The 20188-nt window shown below is 44.7% G+C and overlaps 1 protein-coding gene across 3 annotated transcripts in view; it reads right to left on the reverse strand.

The window, feature by feature from the left end:
* Rab3ip (RAB3A interacting protein) overlaps positions 1–20155 on the reverse strand; it is a 44573-nt gene extending 24418 nt beyond the window's left edge. The window contains exons 1-4 of one of the 3 annotated variants that reach the window (XM_052753420.1): positions 19968–20155; positions 10483–10558; positions 8158–8438; positions 6566–6824 (exon numbers count right to left, since the gene is read on the reverse strand). In XM_052753420.1, coding sequence (XP_052609380.1) covers positions 6566–6824; positions 8158–8408 — 510 coding nt within the window. In that variant the 5' untranslated portion in view covers positions 8409–8438; positions 10483–10558; positions 19968–20155. The remainder of the gene's footprint in view (positions 1–6565; positions 6825–8157; positions 8439–10482; positions 10559–19967) is intronic. The other 2 variants (XM_052753419.1, XM_052753418.1) reach the window with 2 other exon arrangements.
* Between the last annotated feature and the right edge of the window lie 33 nt (positions 20156–20188).

Raw genomic sequence — 20188 nt, forward strand, 5'->3', positions numbered from 1 at the left:
TTTATTTGGAGGAGACAGATGGCTCAGCCAGTGAAGTCCCTGCCACAGAAGCCCAAGGACCCGAGTTTGGACCCAGAACCCATGTGAAACAGCCAGGCACAGCAGTGCACATCTGTAATCCCAGCACCGAGGAGGCAGAGACGGACAGATCCTAGAGCTCCCTGGCTAGCCAGCCTGCAAGCAGGTGAGTCCACACTCAGTGAGAGACAAGTACGGGAGAGCACCTAAAGAAGACATCCTTGTGAGTCTCTCATCGCCACACTTTTGCACGCGCACACACACACACACACACACACACACACACACACACATTATTGTATTCAAACATCAAAATACTCCATTTCATATGCTGAAGTCTCCCTAAACTAACCTTTCAAACACAGATTTTGAAACAACTGACGCTCCTTCCGCGTCACTCACAGTTCCGCTGATAATGTAATGACTAGTCTTGTGATGGTAAAGGCAGCTTAGGTTTGCAATCTCCCAAGGACAACTCGTGAAACCCAAACATCCTAAGCTTGTCAACCTGATGATAAATCCTCAACAGAACTTGGTAGAAGAAAATCCTCGCAAAGCTCAGGATATAAGAGAATGTGTCCTCACTGTGCAGGAGTAAGTGAAGTAAAGACTCAGACCCACAACTCATTATAAATTCCTCAAAGTATGATGACCCACACTTTGGAGAAAACTGGAAAAAAGCAGGAAGGCTCCCCAGGCCACACGTGCAGGTGAATGCAATCAGCCACATGTTCCATCCTTAGGTATCGAGCTGCTAGGAAACTCTTAACCGCTCACACAGGGCAGGAGTAGTGAGCGAGGGGCCTGTCCCAGCACAGCCTCGCACTGAGGGAAAGCCTGTTCAGAAAACCATCAAAACTCTGCAGGCAGGCTGAGACAGGGCTCTGATCTAATAGTGGGATGCTGAGAAGGTAAGACCCCCGGACACACTGCCCCAGAGAAGACCTGGCTAGACAGGGTGTAACTCTCAAAGGAGGAAGGCCACACTGGCTACCCTGATCCTTCACCCAAACCTCCGAATGCTCCACTAGAAACTCAAGTGATATGCACATGAGAAACAAAAATGGATACGCAAAGTTACAGCTCAAAACAAGACGTTCTGGTGTGCCGCTGTACAGCAGGCTGACTAAAGTAAAAATGTGCTGAGCAGTTCAAAAACTGTAATAAAGGATTTCAAGAATTTTGTCAATAGAAAATTGTGAAGAGCTAGATATGCTTAACACGATTTAAACGACACAATATACATATGTATGAAACATAATAGTGATATATTAATGTATATGATTTTTATGTTTTCTGTTAAAAACTTTTAAAAGCCAAGTTACCTATAAGGGAGAAAAAAATTGGATGTCTGAATCTTCAACAGCAATATTTTATGCTATGAAACAACAAAGTAATATTTTTTAAAGACTCTCTAGGCTATAAATTAGTATTTTATATCCAGCCAAACTGTCTTTCTTTTTGGTTTTTCGAGACAGGGTTTCTCTGTGTAGCTTTGCGCCTTTCCTAGAACTCACTCTGTAGCCCAGGCTGGCCTCGAACTCAGAGATCCGCCTGCCTCTGCCTCCCAAGTACTGGGATTAAAGGCGTGCGCCACTGCTGCCCGGCTCCAAACTGTCTTTCATAAGGTCACAAAGTAACGCACCTGTAGGGTCTCGGGAAATGTCTGCCCTATGAACCTGCTGGAGTGGTAGAACAGAGTAAGTTTCGGTAGCTCAAACAAGATAAAAACTGCTGAAGCTTTCTTTACTAAGAGTGAAAAGGAAACTGTCGAACTGTGACTTAGAGATGAAGCCATCGAAGAGTAAGAGTAACTGAGGGGATGACGTGATGGGAGAGTGCGTGCCTAACAGGATGAGGCCCTGGGTTCGATCCCTGGGGTGAGGACACGGATGGGGACACACACACAGGAAGGGAGGGGACAGAGGAAGGGATGAGTGGAGAGAGACAGAGAGAAAGAATGGTGAGCCACAGATAGGATTCAGTATTTGCAAAAGACCTATGTGCTGAAGACCTAGTATCCAAAATCTGAAAGGAATTATTAACATTAATAGAAGAAAAACTTTGAAAATGAACAAAACAGCAGACCAAGACGTTGCACCAAAGACACAGAGGTGACATGTTTATGAAAGAATGTTCAATGTTCTCACTGAGTAACCGCGAGTGAAAATAAACTGCCACTAGACAGCCATCAGAACGGCCAAAGCCCAGCCCTTCACTGAAGACACTGAACGCTGGTGAGGACATGGAGAACAAGAAACTCCATCCCTGCTGCTGGGGGAACAAAGCCCTGCAGTCCTTTTGAAAACTGACCTGACAGCTACTTACAAAACCAGACACAGTCTTAACACACGATCCAGTAATCACACTCCTTGCCAGAGATCCAAAGGAGTGGAAGACCGAGGCCTCATACAGATGTTTTTAGAACTTTACTTGTAATTTCCCAGACCTGGAAGCACCAAGGTATTCGTTACTGGACAAGTAACTGTGGTCAATCCACACAATGGATGAGCACTTGGGGGTAAAGGAAGTAAGCAATGCAACCATGGAGAGAGATGCAAGAAACGTAATGCAACCATGGAGAGAGATGCAAGAAACGTAAATGCATGCCCCTAAGTGAAAAGCCGACCGGAAGCTGCATTTCATCCTGCACAAGATGCAGATCTGCAGAGGTTATAAAAGGACACAGGAGGGACACAGGACCCGTGACAGTGCTGAGAACCACAATGCCCAGTGAAACTGTACATACTCCTGACCAACACAAAAGGAAACAGCAAGACTCCCTGTCAGTTTCCAGAAGACCGGAGCCACAGGTGAGAGGCTGTCACTCACACAAGCAGAACCTACTACCAAAGCTGCATAAACTCCGCCCACTAAAGGCCTCAGGAGCTTGTATCATCCACCTCTTCAGAGTTCGTCCTTGATTCACACTCTAAACAGGGTCACTCCCCAGTCTGGTCCAAACCATCTGAACTTTCCCCACAAATGACTGATGCCTAAGTTTGTCCGTATGCTTCAAGGTCCGACTCAGACAATGAAAATGAGGTAAGATGTGGTGTCCTCGTGAATCCTTTTAACATTGGTGCTCTTCCTTATCAGTACTCTGTACTGTAACACGGTTATTCAATCCTCACTCCTTCAACAAATGCTAACTTTGTTAACTCAGGCAATCATCTTAGTGCTGGAGACAGAATCTGAGAGCAAATTCATGGTTTTCCTCAAGTCACTGTCTGATGAGGGTTGCAAAGCTTTTCGGCAGACTCACAAGGAAATCTGTAAGTTATGACGGGTGTGTATCAGGACAGCAGGGGTCTGAAGCAGATGATGACGTAGAGGGTGGAGGCTACAGGAAAGGCAGGGTTATGACCTGTCTCAGGTAGCACAGAAAGAAAGGTAAAGTAAGAAATAGGACTTTTATAAGAGAAGGGGGGTCTCTGAAGGATTCTAATCAAGGTCGAATTAAGAAAGCAACCATCAGATTTGCCCTTCAGGATCTATCACTTGTACAGTTTGGCTAAGTTTAAAAACAAACAAAAAAACAACCCACTGGAGAAACAGATGACTGTAATGACTGTAAAATTTCAGGCCAGTGGTACAGACTGAGAGTGTAACCCGGGGAAGTAACCCGGGAGCTTCACAGAGAACAAGCTTATGTCAGCATTAACGACTTCGTCTTCACTGTATCCCCAGAAGCGGTCTTGCTATGTCCCCCAAGCTGGCCCGACTCCTGAGGTCAACAATCCTTCTGCAACTCTGCATCCCCCCGAAGCAGCTGGGGCTGACCATGCATGACAGCGCGGTCAGTGAAGACCTCCTCTTCCCGACCCCAGGGCTGGAGACTGAACCACCCAGCACTGCGCACAGGATGCAACCTCTCTACCACTCGGCTATAGATCTAGTTAGGCTTCTTCATATGATAAACATTTCATCATATAGAAGATGAAGAGAGGAGACATAAGAACGGGAAGGATTTTTGAAACTGGAGCCAAAATGTCCAAAATTTTATGAAAACCAAAAACCTACAAGAGCACATCACACTCTAAGTGTATGTGTGCACATGCACACACACACACACACACACACACACACACACACACCACAGAGCTCTGAAGAAAATACACTACCCGGGGAAATCATAAAAATGCTTACAGAAGACTCTCACGGCAGCAAGAAAACAAAGACATCGCACACAGAGCAACTTCCTGTGAGAGCCAATGTGTGCTGGGGGACAGCAAAGCACCACTTTTGAATACTAAGAGGAAGGCTGCATACATCAGCCTCCAGGTCTGCACCCAGTGACATAAAAACTAAAGTAAAAAGGGACCTCACGTCGTAAGCCACAGGAAACACGTTAAAGGTGCCCCTTAAACAGAAAGAAAAAGCCAGCTGGAAATCTAGACACACATGAAACGAAAGAGCAGCACTGGAAACAGTAGCTATGTATAGAAAACCAAAGATTCTTACCATTATTTATATCCCTTCAAAATAATCAAATGTTTAACGCAAAACAAAGGTGTGTGATGAGATTCAAGATCTATGAAGTATATGAGAATCACTGCACAGAGCTGGAACTGAAAAAGAAAATAGAGGAGTTCTAACGTTCTTCTACTGTACACAGGCAGTCTGCCGCTGGAGAGTGGACAGTGACAAGGTGGAGGAGTGTACTCTAACCATGAACTAGGTTAACCTAACAATTAGCCAGGAAGCCAAAGAAAGTAAATTACCAAAAATAATGAACTAATACTAGAGGAGGAATAAGATAGGAGATCAAACAGAACAAGAGAAAACAAATTGTAAGACAACAGATTTAGCCAAAGTTCATTAATACTGCACTAAGTATAAACGGCCTAAACACACCAGCTAAAAGGCACGTATTAGTAGAAAGGATAAAAATCAAGACTTACTTTGAAAAGGAAGGTACAAATAAATTAAAGGATGAAAGCAAGGCAGTTAAGAATCACCAGAATACGAAATGGCCAATGACGTAATTTTGATTCATAAGTTATCAGAATTCAGAAAGTATTTTCATATGCAAGTCCTCCTCAAGACTTGAGTCCTAAGCTAACATTAAAACTATATTATACTCATCCTAATACAATTCAGTATGTACATGGTCACACATCATAATCCTTTCAGTTACCTCAACACAGCTCTAAATACTACAAACTGAAGATTTCAAAGAGATTCCCAGTGTAGCTATGAACACACAAAATATAAATAAATGGGGGAAAAAATGAGAAGGCCATGGTGGAGAGATGGTGGATTACATGCCCAGACAATGTCATGGCATGAAAGAAATAAGAGTTTGGCATATTTTCTCAATTTTTAAAATACAAATTGGTATTTGATCACAGCTGTCAAATTTATGTACATAGTATTTTTCTTATCATCCCTAAATTGTACTTTTGCTGTCTGTGGGATCAGGAGTAATACCTGTTTTACTCTTTATACTGATAATCTATACCCTTTCTAAAACTTTTCTTTGCCAGAGGTTTGTCAATTTTATCGATGTTTTAAAGAATCTGTATTTTATTTGTTTTCTATTTCTCTGGTTAATTTCACTGAATTCTGCTCTCACTCTTTACCATTCCCATTCTTCTACTCACTATGTTTGACCTGACTTCTGTTTTAGGCTGATGAAGTAAGATTGTTCATTTATGACTTCTCCTGGGCAAGAGAGATGGCTGAACAGTTAATGTTTGCTGCACCATCATGAAGACCAGAGTTCAGATCCCCAGCATCCATGAGACAAGTCTAGCCCATAACCGCAGCTCCAGGGGGTGAAGGGGAGTTGGAAAGATCACTGATGCTTGCTGTCTTCTAGCCTAATCTAGAAAATGGGTTCAAGGAGAGACTCTGCCTCAAAGGAATAGGCAGAGAGCGATAGAGGAAAACACCCCATGCACCTGACCTCTGCGCGCACACACACAGGCAGATGTACCATCCCCTACACACACACACACACACACACACACACACACACACACACACACACACAGTATATATATTTCCCATTTCCTAATGCTATGCAGTTCTCTCTGCAATTTAATTTCAGTCTGGGGATGGGGGGTAGGAAAAGGGCTGGCCATAAATTTAAAGACAAATAGAAAAATTATCAAGGAAAGAAAGTTCTCCTATGTAAAATACAGACAATATTCACAATCAGCAGGAAAAAGGTGACATTACTAAAACATTCCTCCAAGTAAAAAGAACTAGCCTGGAGGGCTTCGGTGAGTGACTCCCAAGCCAACCACGTAAGGTGACAGTTCATGTGGGATACAATCGGTAAGACTGTGTAAGGACTAAAGCTAGACAGACAGCAAGACAGACAGCAGTCGGGACAGAGCTTGAGAATCTCATTCCGACGGCTCCTATTCCTAGGCAGAGCTTCTTTATCACTCAAGCAATTTCACACACTACGGATGCTGTCCAATGAGGCTGAGTCCACGTGAAGGGTAAGAGCAGAACTGTGAGAATGTGTTTACGAGCTGCCATCCCAAGTCGTCATTCGAACAGAATACACAGAAGGACAACACGGTTTCCTTACCCTCTGGGCTTTCGCGAGTTCTTCCTTTAACCTTTCGTAGCCCTTTTCTCTAACTTCCAGAACAGATGGGCTTCGTAAACGCGACAGGCTATCGGTACTCAGCCCAAAGATATCATCGCTGCCGGCGGGAGCCTCTGTGACGGTGGCGCCCTGCAAAAACTCCCTCTCGGCATTACAGCTGTCCTTCCTTGAACTTAACTTAATGAGTCCTACTGCCACTCCAGGCGTGACAGACGAGGCTGGGTCCGGAACATGGATGCTGCAAGGAGAGACAGCTCAGAGGGCATGCCTTAAAAGTTCCAGTGAACTAGCCAATCTACATTTAACTAACGGCAGGTCCTCATACCAGCCACACGTCAAGCACTCAACAGCCACATGTGGCTAACGGCTATCATTCATCGTGCACATCACAGAAACACTTTCATCGTCCCAGAAAGGGCCACTTCTCGGGAACAGGGGTCACGAATCGCAGTTGAAGGCTAAATCAAGTCTCCACTGTTTTCCTAAGGCCCACAAGCCAGGAACGGATGACAAGGAATCAGTAACACTGTATGACCTGTGTTACTTGTATGAAATTTCTGTGGCCACAGGTTTTACTGGATAGTCATATTTATTTATTTACAGACTGCCTGTGGCTGCTTTCACACTGCAAAAACAAAACTTAGGAACTGGTCCAAAACCTGTGTGGCCTGGGGCTGGAGAAGGCTCAGTGGTTAAGAGCACTTGCTGTTCTTAGAGAAGACACAGATTTGAATCTCAGCACTGACGTAATGGCTAACAGCCATCTGTAACTCAGTTCCAGGGGATCTGATGCCCTCTTCTGGCCTCCTCAGGTACTACACATATGAGGTACACAGATATACATGCAAGCCAAACATCCATATAAAAAAATAAAAGTAAATAAAATCTTAAAAAAAAAAAAAAAAACTATATGGCCTGCTAAACCTAAAATATTTTTTGGTCTGGACACCTGTGTAAGTTTGCCAATTCCTGGTCTAAGGATTAAAATATATCACTCTACACGGGCATACTTATTCAAATTTTCTAAAAAAGGATAATTTAAGACAACCAAGCAAACTTTTAAAAATAACAATAATCCAAAATAATTGTGCTGGTGATCTCGTACCTGATGTTAGGCATCTTCATGCTGGTGATCTCGTACCTGATATTAGGTATCTGTGTGCTGGTGATCTCACACCTGATATTAGGCATCTTCATGCTGGTGACCTCATACCTGACATTAGATATCCTCATGCTGGTGATCTCATACCTGACATTAGATATCCTCGTGCTGGTGATCTCATACCTGATATTGTATCTGCGTGCTGATGATCTTATATCTGACATTGGGTATCTGTGTGACGGCGATCTCATACCTGACGTTAGGTATCTGTGTGACAATGACTGCATACCTGATGTAAGGTGTCTGTGTAACGGTGACCTCATACCTGACATTGGGTATCTGCATGACAGTGACCTCATACCTGACATTGGGTATCTGTGTGACAGTGACCTCATACCTGACATTGGGTATCTGTGTGACAGTGACCTCATACCTGACATTGGGTATCTGTGTGACAGTGATCTCATACCTGATGTTAGGTATCTCCGAACAGTTTAAACGCCTAGGAGATGAGTACACAGGTTGTGTGGGAAGATCAGAAAGATCTAAGGCGTTAGCCTGGAGAGGAGCAGAGCATAAAGACGAAGGATGTGGCCGGTAGATGACGCTCGGGGAGGTCGTCTGCTCTAGGGTTCCTGGGTCACACACACCAAGGAGGTCCGGAGAAGTAGGTGAAGCAAGGTTCACTTCATGGAAGCCTTCCAAGGGGTCATCAGCCATAGCAAAGGCCTCATCCTAAGACCGTCTACGCTAAAGCCAAAAGAGTACAACTGTTTTTAGAGACTTAGTTCAAAACTAAATCAAAATACATGAGCTGTAAAATAATCCATATAAAGCATAAGCTTACAGTATGTAAGTGCACATATCTACAGTGAGCAGAGAAGACAACCCCTTCAAGCACTCAGGAAGACTGTGCTCCTGTGAAACATTTATTCACAGCCATTAATAACAAGTACGCAAAAAAAAAATACTTTATATAGTATTATTCAAAGATCTTATAAAGTTTATGCAAAAAAAGACACGTCTCCCTCAAGCTGTCCTCTTAAATGTAAAACATTTAAAAATTATAAAAAAAAATCTTGTAAACCATTCATTGATTTTTTTTTTTACCTACAGGGAAAAGTCCCCAAAGCTAAAGCTTAAAAAGCCCTGAACCCGCTCCTTTCCAGTCTGGTCCTTCCTCCAGAAGCAAGGGGACTATCGTGAGCATCCTTCCCAGACCTTCAAGTCAAGCAGCAGATGGACACATCACCTCTTCCAAAAACTACAGAAATACTCATCCACTTGCTAAACTGAAAACCTTAATTCTCACATATCACCAATAAAAAAAAAAATTAAAAGGCTGTAGAAAGTAGTCACATTAACATTCTCTCAAAACTACAGATTACTATGTGACCACTTATGAACAACCAAAATTTTATCAAATAAATCAATAAATGCCCAACTTCAAAGTAAGTAAATTTACTAATAACCAATTTATTAAGAGCACATGGTACCTTTGGTCCTCAAAGTTCAACTAATTTAACTCAAAATACTTACCGTGCCAAATGAAAGCTCGGACAGTACTTTCTAATTTACTTTTTTCATCTAAAAGAACCATTTTCATTTTTCACATAATTCACACCTATGCAGCCAGGGAAAGTCGATGCTAACCGAAAGTATACATTTCATTTTCATACAGTTTACTAATTAAGCCATGCTAAGGTAAAGAAAACACACAACTCTGAGATGTGTTTACACTAAACTGACATTCAGAAAACTTGGGCGATTATGTACAGAATCGTTAAACTCACTCACCGGTCACCTCTTCGCCCTCTCCTGCTCTTGCTGATGCTTTTCTTTTCCCAACCAGCCCCCTCCATCCCTGGGTGCTTATTCTACCTGGGCAAGTCTTATGCAGGTGGCCACAGCTGCCGTGTGCCCAGCACTACAGCAGCCACGCCACGTCCACAGAACAGCTTCTGGTGGCGTCCCTCCATCCTCTGGCTCTTTCAATCCTCCCACCTCTCTCGGGGATGTTCCCTGGGCCAGGCAGGGGCAGAGGCATCACTTAGGGCTGAGCACTCAGCAGTCACTTATCCTGAGCACCCTGGCCACTTCGGGTTCTCTGCGTTAACTATCGCCCTCTGCAAAAAGAAGTTTCTCTGACCTGCGCTGGGAGCACACCAGCCTACAATAGTAACACAAATATCTCGAAGGCAGTTAGGCTGCTGCGTGTCCACTAGTAAAACATCACATTCTGTGCCAAAGCCTGTGACGTCTCCAGCTGTAGGTCTACGACCAGGTTCACAATGTCAATCATGGAGCAGTTCTCAAAGCCAATCAGGAGGCGACTGTTAATTCCACCACATTCCTGTCACTGCTGCACAAGTGGGCACGTCTCGCTTTGCAGGTCAGGATTGCAGCATGCAGGATCCAAAGCTGGTTCAGACCACTGACGACCTTTCTCCCCCGGGAGACTTCACAGAACCTTCCGGCACTATGAACACTAGGCGGCAGGAGGAAGCACCCAGCTCAGTGCCAGCCTGCTGAGTGCCAGTCTTACATCCAGTTCATGGTATCTCCTTCAGCAAAGGGTTCTTACCATCTAGGTCTGGGGTTAGCCAAGGGCAACGGCAGGAGCCTGTATTTAAACTGACATTTTATCAGTAACTATGACCCTTCATTTTACCCCATGTATATCTAATTCAACATTGTATACCTTAAAGGCTCACTGAATTACAGAGTACAACAGCATCTTAATTTCTAGAAATGGAAAATGAGACAAATCTTCTGAAAGAAAATGTGGCAATACCTAGCAAAGTGACAGGTTCGTGCAGCATATGACCCAGCATGCTCTTAGGGATTCAGGCCAAGGATACACAGGCAAACTGGAAAACAAAAAAGATAAATACATCATTGGTAACAGCAGAGGACTGACTGTGTAAGGTGAGGCACAGCCTCGTAATGAAGTGTTACCTGTGTATGTAAAAGACGAACAGTATCCACACACACTGCTGCGAACCACCTTCAGGATATACTGGTAAGTTAAAGAACAGGGAAAACAGCTGTGTATGATACACTACTTTTTAAAATGTTTACCCAGCGCACGTGTGGAGGACAGGAGACAGTTCTGTCCTTCCACAGTGCCATGGAGGCCTGGAATCACAGAGATTGGTCACGTTTGTTCACCAGCCCATAAGCTACTTCTGAATCTAGGAAAGGAGAGTAAAAGCATGAACGTGTTTATCTGCGTATATAATATATGTAATTGCACATACATACATGCTGATTTTAGAACTGAAGGTTATATTAAAAACAGAACCAAAAAAATTCTCTATAGAAGGAGGGGGCACCACGCAGAGCAAAAAGTCACGAGGCCAGACTTCTCTCACTGTGTCATTGTAAGTCTGCATTTTAACTTGAAACCACATGAATATTAATTTTTTAAATCTTTGAAAGCAAAAACATCTAACAAAGAGATGGTAGCTTAACCACATACAAAAAAGGTACTTCATATAACTTTAAAACAATAATGTAAAGTAGATCCTAATGATGTTTTCTAAGGACAAATACAGTAGAAATATCATAAGCTATTTCCAGTGATCATATTAGCAGCAATATTGATGTTTTTATTCTGAAACAATTATGCATATAAAATCAAGTAAGTTATCTTAATGTCATTTGTGACCAAGATGCTTTGAGATATGACAAAAGTTTAATACAAATACAAAATCAAAAAAGCTAAATCTTAAGAGTCTTTAAATCAAAAATACCAGTTTTCCCCTCTTATGGTAAGACCCACTAGTCAGTTCAGGAACTACTATTGTGACTCACTGAAGACCCTGAAGCCCTGTTCTCTGTCAGTGTGTTCGTGGCTACTGTGATCCTTCTCTAGACCCACTGAACTTATATTAAGTTGATTTTTTTTTTGTTTGTTTGTTTTTGTTTTTCGAGACAGGGTTTCTCTGTGTAGCTTTGTGCCTTTTCCTGGAACTTACTTGGTAGCCCAGGCTGGCCTCGAACTCACAGAGATCCGCCTGGCTCTGCCTCCCAAGTGCTGGGATTAAAGGCGTGCGCCACCACTGCCCGGCCCATAAGTTGATTTTTTTAAAAATACTTTCCTCACGATCTAAGCCAGCTGTATGATATCCCAGAATGGAAGGGTGAATTCATTTTTCCTTTTATTTACCAGTTTTACAAATAATGAATTGATCCCGAGTGTCTTCTATGACAGTGTGCTAAATGCCACAGAAGACACAAAGGTCAGGGGCTAGATGCCCAGAATCCATGTAAGAAGTAGGATGTACTGGCGCATGCTTGTAACCCCAACACTGGTGGGGGGGGGGGGTGGACAAGAGGACTAGAGGACTCTGGGGCTCTCCCTAGGCAGCCAGGCTAGCCTACAGGACAAGTTCCAGATTAATGATGCCCCATCTCAAAAGACAAGGTGGACGGTGCCTGAGAAACATCCAAGATTGACTTCTGGCCTCTATAAATACACACATGTGTACCGACAGACAGACAGATATATACACACACACATACACACACACACACACACACACACACACACACACACACACACACACACATACACACACACACACACAATCACAATACAGGAAAAACAAAGAAAGCAAAGGCAAAGGAATGCAGAAATAATGAGTGAAATCTCCCCCCACCATGAAAAAACATAAGACATAGTTCTCGGTAGGGTGTTCAGGTGTCCAAAGGTATGGTATCAAAACACTCACAAATAAATACCAACAGCTAAAACATATAAGACACAAAGGGGCATAGGGGATTGGGCCTGATTCTGCTAAATTAAGGACAATCTGTGCATACCACTTCTCACATCTGGAATCTGTACCCTGATTTCTACCTTAGGGGCTGATACTGAGAAGCAGGTTAGCACATAACAGCAACCCTGAGGCGTGTGTCTGCCTACAATGTTTCTGTTTTCATGATACACTTCCAACACTGTTTAAAGTCAAATCCCCTAAGACTAATTTAGTCTCCAGGGACAGAGGGGACCTCTGGCTCTTGCAGAGGACCTGGGTCTGGTTTCCAGCACCCGCATGGTCCTTACGACTATCCATAACTCCTGACGGGGGACCTGGTGCCCCCTTGGGGCCTCTGGGGGCACTGCACGCATGTGGCTCACAGACCTGAATGCAGGCAGAACAGCTTGGCTGGTTTTAGACCCCCAAAGGCAAACGGTGATTTCCAATCCAGGAAAAAGTGATCAGAACAATGTGCTTCCGAATGCTAATGTACACTTTGTGTTACTGGTTCTTCTTCTGGAAGTCAGCATCCTCACAGCGGGAACTGCAGCCAACCTCTACGGAAGGTTAACCTTCACATGGGGATTTAAGAAACTCTCAACTGTTAACTGATTAGATGACGCCCAGCAAAAGCCAAACAACTTCCTACAAAAATGACATTTTTCTACGTAAAATCCATGCTTGAAATGAAAACTAAAGGATCCTTAAGACAGCTCAAATCATCAGGATGCATTATTGGTAAAGTGTTTTCCATGAAGTATCTTAGAAGTTGGGTATGGTCATACATATTTGTCATCCCAGCATTCTGGCTAAAGCTGGAGCATCTCCAGTTTGAGTCCAGCCTGAGCTACATAAGGAAACCCAGTCTCAAAAAAAAAAAAGCATCTGAAGACATGAATAAAATGTATATAAATAATTTAAATGACAGCTACGAACCTGATACATATTAATAGTCCAAATGAACAAAAACAACAAAAAAAGCATCTTCCCACTGTGTATTCCTGACTTGACTTCCCTTGACAAGTGAGAAACAGAAAAAGAATCACATTCCCAAACCAACTTGATACATCTAAAAATTAATTCGCCGGGCGGTGGTGGCACACGTCTTTAATCCCAGCACTGGGAGGCAGAGCCAGGCTGGCCTTGAACTCACAGAGGTGAGTTCAAGGCCAGCCTGGGCTACCAAGTGAGTTCCAGGAAAGGCGCAAAGCTACACAGAGAAACCCTGTCTCGAAAAACCAAAATAAATAAATAAATAAATAAAAATAAAAATTAATTTGATTCTCTATTTATAAAAAGTGTGGAGAACTACAGTGTAGAAATAAACAAGGATTATATGGTATCAGCGTAGAAACACTCTGATCTGATAAGGATCTCACTTTTCAAACATTTCTTCAAATTGTTATTACTGTGTATAAATATCTGTAGGCATGAGAATGTCACAGAGCCCATGTGGAGGGTCAGAGGTCAACCTGCAAGTTCGTGACCAATCCAATCTATATAAGGTCCAGGCTGACCCAGGCTATATGGTGAGACCCTGCCTCAAAACACCAAAAAGGATTATAAGTACTATTTCCTTCTTCTTTCAATTTATTCTTTACAGACTACTAAACGGTGCATGAAGGGCTGGGAGGATGGGCCATATGTGCCCCCAACTTTTTTTGTCTTCTCTTTTTTTAAACAGGATCTCACTAGGTAGCCCTGGCTGATCTAGAACTTTCTATGTAGACCAGGCTGGCCCCAAACTCAGAGTTTGCCTGCTTCTTGAATGCTGGAATTAAAGGAATGTGCCACCACCCCTGGCCAGATATTTTTTTTTTAATTCTCAGATGACTTTCAAATTTAGCGTGAATTTTTGAAGAACGGCTCCTGACATTAAACATCAGATTGCTACTTCAAGAGTATATCGTGAATTTTCGTGTTACAAATTCCACGTATTAGTTCACTTCCTTAAACACCTCCGTCGACTTCCAGTACATACAACAGAAGAACCGTCACCAGCTTCAGCTCTCTGGGGCACACCCTGGTGCCGACATCTAAGAAGACAGCAGTGGACAGACTAATCAATGACAGGTGGCCCATCAGAGCCGGGGATGACCCTGCAGGCACAGGGAATGAAGGAGAGTAAATTATAACATACATCTTAAATGCTAAGTAGGCGTCCAGGAGATTGACAAGGCAGGGAATAAGACAGGACGCTCAGGGAATAAGGGTCTGACACTAAGGAAACTAGCAAAGGAAAGAGTGACAGAAAATCAAGCAGGGAGGCAGCTGAGGGACACACCATTAAACGCTTCATTTAACAGGAAAATGGTGCTTGGCGTTTATCCTGAAGAGTCAGACCTTCATCTTGGGAAGTGTAGCCAAACTATAATGCAATCACTAGAAAAAAAGACTCCAAGGCGGGAATGGTTTTAACTGGAGGCAACAGGGTGAACGATTACCACAAAGGGCGACATACACTATAAAGGTCAGACCAATGCCCAGGTGATACCCCGGGGAGACCCAGAGCAGAAGTTAGTTTATTTTCATCTGCATATACACACCACCTAGCTGAGCATCACAGCATCCCTTCAAAATGGCCCCAATCCTTATTTCACAGAAACAGACTCAGAGACGGCAATTAGTCGAGGTCAAACAGCCAAGAAATAAGATGCAAGTCCTGATGTGTCTCATCCTACCACCCGACTACATCAAAGACGTAATTAAGACAAAACTGACCGGAAGACAGGAGCAGCAGACAGAGCCAGAAAGACGAGGGTTTCTAAGGCCAATCTCACCGCATCAACCCTAAGAGGTGATGAACATCCACGCAGGAAAATACTAACATCTGAACTCTTCCTACCCTCTAGTTCCTTCAACACAGCCTTGAAACCAACACCAGTTACCCCTCTGTGCCTTTTCTATTCTTGTCCTCCGGTTGGCTGCAATCATGTCCTCTTTTATTCAGTACTTTGAGATTTTTTTAAAACTTGTTAAAGTCTTTTAGAGAGCTCTGTGTGTGTGTATGTATGTGTGTAGGTGTGTGTGTGTGTGTGTGTGTGTGTGTGTGTCCCCGTCCCCATGCATGTGGGGACCAGAGGACAATAACTCTGGTGGTATTACTCAGGTACCATTTCACCCCGCTCTGCGCAAATGTCTCTCGCTGACCTGGAGCTCGTCAATTATGCGAGGCCAGCTGGCTGGCGGGCTCCAGAGGTCTGCCTATTATTTCAGGCTCTCTGACACTGGGATCCCCAGTGCAGCCACCAGACTAGACCTGTGGTGGTTTGAATGAGGAATGTCCCCCATAGGCTCTCGTAGACAACACTTGGTTCTCTGGTGTTTGGGGGACATGGTGCTTCATTGGTGGTAAGCTTTGGGAGCATACAGCCTAATCCTGCTTCCTGCATGCTCTCTCTGCTTCATGGCTGCTGTTAAAAATGGGCTCCCTCAGCTTCCTGCTCCGGCTGCCTGCTGCCATGCTGTCCCTGCCAACATGGATTCCTAACCTGCTGGAACTATAATCCAAAATAAACTCTCCCATAAGCTGCTTTGGTCACACTGTTTTATCACAGCAACGGAACAGTAACTAATACACAGAATTTCACATGGGTTCTGGACATCAAACTCGGGCAAGCACTGACTGACTGAGCCTTCGCCCCAACTCTCCATACAGGACTTTGAAAAGCACAACATGTAAATTAAAATAAACAGTAGCTTGATTTTACTAAAGTCACTGTATTCCTGTGTCTTATTCAGTTGTGAAAAATGAACGAAGTCTACCATTTGTGGTTAACATCCTCGAAACAGGTTAGGCACAGAAAAAAATAAAGATTTCCACTTTCAGTTAGTGTAGAAACTTAAAACATTGGTCTTTTTAACAACTCTCTCACAAGCTTCAAGCATTCTGCCAACTTCCATCTTGGTCTGCGGCTACTGAACTATGAACCATGCTATTGAACCATGCTGCCAATATTCAGATGTCAGTCTACGTACGACTCTATACAACTGAAGTGTATGTAACCACCTCTTTCCGCTGTAAGGTGAAAGAGAAAGCAGAAGGAGAAGACAGCGCAATCCAACCTGCCAAAAGCACCCCCACCTTCCTTAGCCCCCCCCCATTCTGAACACTTCAATGTCTACTGTGAGCACAATTCCAATGGCTTACCCAGTACAATCCCTCCCGAGTATCAAGCCCGAGGCTAAAGCTCTACATTGGGGTAAGATAAAGTAGAGAGAGCTGTCCAGGAGCTCACAGAACCGCCTCAACAAGCATGCATCCAGTTCACAAGAAAAGTACAAAAGCAGCGCAAATACCAAAATGAATAAATAACACAATAGAAATACGTATTCGACATTATAGAAGTGAGTGGGGACAGTGGAAGTACTTTTCCACCACTATGTAGTGAGGGATGGTTACAGCAGAAACATATCCAACACAGAAGCGTGGGGGTGGGGTGGGGTAGTTGACTGAGGACAGCATTACAGCGGAGGAGAAACAGAGTTTTCCAAAACCCTGACATTTGACTTTGAGGGGATCAAGTAGATACAGTAGCAAAATTGGTTGTCCTGCGGTTCAAACAGAATTATATACTGGCTGAAAGTTTAGTTTTACAATGTATCTTCCCAAACAATATTCTTAGAACTTTCTATCATTACCTTAACACACACCTACCTACTTCCACCCCAGCACCCAACACTAACTTTCTGTTTTGATACTCAACAAAATGTATACCTATATTTTCACATCCATGTATGCATACACATCCTTCTCAATGGTTGTTGTTGGGAGCTGTTGCTTTTATTGCATTCCTGGGGACTGAACTCAGTCTCACACAGGCTAAGCAAGCCCCTCTATCACGAAGCTGCACCCCAGCTTCCTCTCAGTTTTGAGGAACATATTTATATAATATATAGGAACATCACATGCATCACCTTAGACTCCTTATAGACTCCTTTACTCCCGCCCCCCACTGACTTGCAAAGCAGATACCCAATGACTATTTTATTAAAAACCTCTGGTGACATGAGAATTGCATATTACACTCATATAACTATCTCGTAAAAGCTAAATTAAAAACAATTTTTCAGCATTACGACCTACACATGAAGTGGCGGAGCAGTAATTAAGAACAGGCAATCCTTCAAGCATGAACTGACTCAGAGGAAGCGCTACCTAGACAAGGAGGCAATGGGTGTAGTAATGGTCCCGAGCCCTGCTCCTGAAGCTGCCTGCCTACTTCTCATCTACCCGTCACTTAATTAGCCATATGATCCCAGCGAAGCCACACAACCGCTCACGTCTCAATTTTCTCAACTAGAAAAGGCAAGGGGGTGTACATGACCTATCTCCTGGCTGGTGAGAAAATGAGCTGGCGTGAGCTTGATCGGGGCTTGGCACTCGAGAACCATGGACTTAGTAACAGTGGCGACAGCCATGTCACCATCAAAAGAACACCTGGGTAGTTTTTAATCAGACACAAAAATAACACCACCTTTCACCTGCACGCCCCTCCCCCTGCCCCTAAATGTTAAACTCTTTTTTCAGAAAGACCAGTAACAGAAGGAGCGACAGTGTAAAGCCCCACTTGGGGGTCCCCCTCAACAGTTTTTGGTTGTTTTTTTTTTAAATCCTGGCTTTGATATCAGCCAGTTATAAAGGAGAACTAAGTACTACAGGCAAGTCATTCTGACTCTCCGCACTTCGGTTTCCAGATTTGCAAAACCTGATAAAGCACCTATAACCTAAGAGTGTCCTCAGGACTAATGAGCCAAGGGTGGCCTCCAACAGCAGGCACAGTGCCCAGTCTCCGGTCAAGCTGATGTTAGCTCCTTCGTCCTTCCCCCACATCTCAATGGAATGTCTAATTAAACCCATAGCCCACCTTTATAAAGTTCATGCTGGGTTGAAACACGGAGAAGGGCCAAACACTGGCATTTTAATACGTTTCTACATAGTATGCTCAATACATGATTTACTCGAGGTCGCATGCTTGGTGAGATGGTACTGAGAGTTATGCCCTGTTCATCAGAGCTAAGGGAGCTGCTCAGTCCAGAGGAAAGGCCTATGTAACCCCTGCAACACATGCAAAACTACAAGCTTCTCTTGAGCCACAGCATAAAAATGAGGGATGGGCTAGTCCTAGGAACCTTTCCATTTAAAAAAGTATTTGTAGAGCACACATGTATGCAGCAGAGTAGGGACTTTAAGAAAATCTGACATATAGAATGTTTTTAAAAGTACAGAATTATACTGATTCAAAGGCACAGCTGGATTTAAACAGAGACATCGCTAATCAAAACTCCACAATGCAGGTGAACAGCAAACAGGCCGTGGGAGGTTCAGATGTATTCGAAATCACTGATGAGTGGCTTGTGAAGGGAGGAAGGAAGCGTTCCATCAAACACACTCCTTCACGAAAAGTATGCATTAATTCAAAACCTCGTTGGACTGGAAAGAGAAAAAAGTGTAAAGCTGTTTGTTCTTATAGTAGGAATTCATCACTGAGTAAATTTGTGTAATCGTTAAAGCCATTAGGGCCTGTAGGATTAGACCACACAAGCCAGATTCAGAATGCAGTGTCCATCCAAACACGAAAAGTCCGCTCAAAGCGCACAGCCCTAGTAAATAAATAACACAGGCTAACAGAACAAGGCCCCATAAAACTGGTGAACTATTTAACTGCATCAAATATTTACAGTGATGGACTGCCTATTCTGCTCCTCTTTTTCCTCGCGATTTGTCATTCATTGTTTAAAAACAAAAACTCAACAGTGTACCGAACAGAAACTGGGTCTTTCAAAAGATTTACAATAGAACAGTAATCCTCTCATCGGCCTCTCCTCAAATTATGCAATCATTCCACAGGAGGAAAAAAAAAAAGGATCACAGGACTGTTTCCTTGACTCGGGGGACACTGAGGAAGTGTACAAACAGGTAGGCTGGGTACAAGGCAACATTTCCTTGAAACTGAAGTGCCTCTGGGGCATCCGTTCTAACTCGGTGCTGAGTGCTCCTCCAGCCAGCCATTACGGATCGATGTTTTAACCTCCCAACAACTGGCAACTCTCGGCGTGCTGCAGCGTCCACCGGGCTCCATCCCTTCCCCAGCCTCCCAGCTGCTTTTCCGCGGGCGGTGGTGCGAGGGGCCCACGCAGGGGGCGCGAGGACGGGGAGCCGGTGTCCTTCCACTCCCGCGTCCGAAGTCAGGCCGGGCCCCCGCACATCCCCGGCCAACCGCGCCGCCGCGGCCGGGCGACTTAGCCAACTCCGTGACCCAGGCCGCAGGCCGGGCAGCCAGGTGAGCGCCGGGGACCGCTCGGCCCGCGGGAGTTAATGAGTAACGACGGAGCCGCCGCCCTCCCGGGTCCCGGGGCTCGGCAGGCGGCGGGCGACATCCGTGCCCTCCCCGCCGCCTCCTGCACCTGCTCCGGCCGCGCTCCGGGCCGGCGGGACGGGCGAGCGTGGCGCCGAAGGGGGGCGGTGCTCGCACCGCCCGAGCCTCTCCCTCCTGGCCGCCGCCGCACTCACCTGCCGGACCCGCCGCGGCCACCGCCCGCGCTCAGCGGCGCTCGCTCGCAGAGCCGCCAGGGAGCGCGTCCCCTGCCCAGCTCCGGAGACGCCGAGGACGGCGGCGGATCGACGGCGCTCCACTCCGCCGCGGCCGGGCGCACTGCGATGGGAGCCGGGGAGGGAGAGCCGACTGCGCCTGCGCCGAGAGAGCCGGGCGGGGAGCCGGGAGCGGCCGTCCC

The sequence above is a fragment of the Peromyscus californicus genome, unplaced genomic scaffold (assembly GCF_007827085.1).
Source record: "Peromyscus californicus insignis strain IS unplaced genomic scaffold, ASM782708v3 Scaffold_24__1_contigs__length_46423439, whole genome shotgun sequence".
NCBI classification, from domain to species: Eukaryota; Metazoa; Chordata; class Mammalia; order Rodentia; family Cricetidae; genus Peromyscus; species Peromyscus californicus.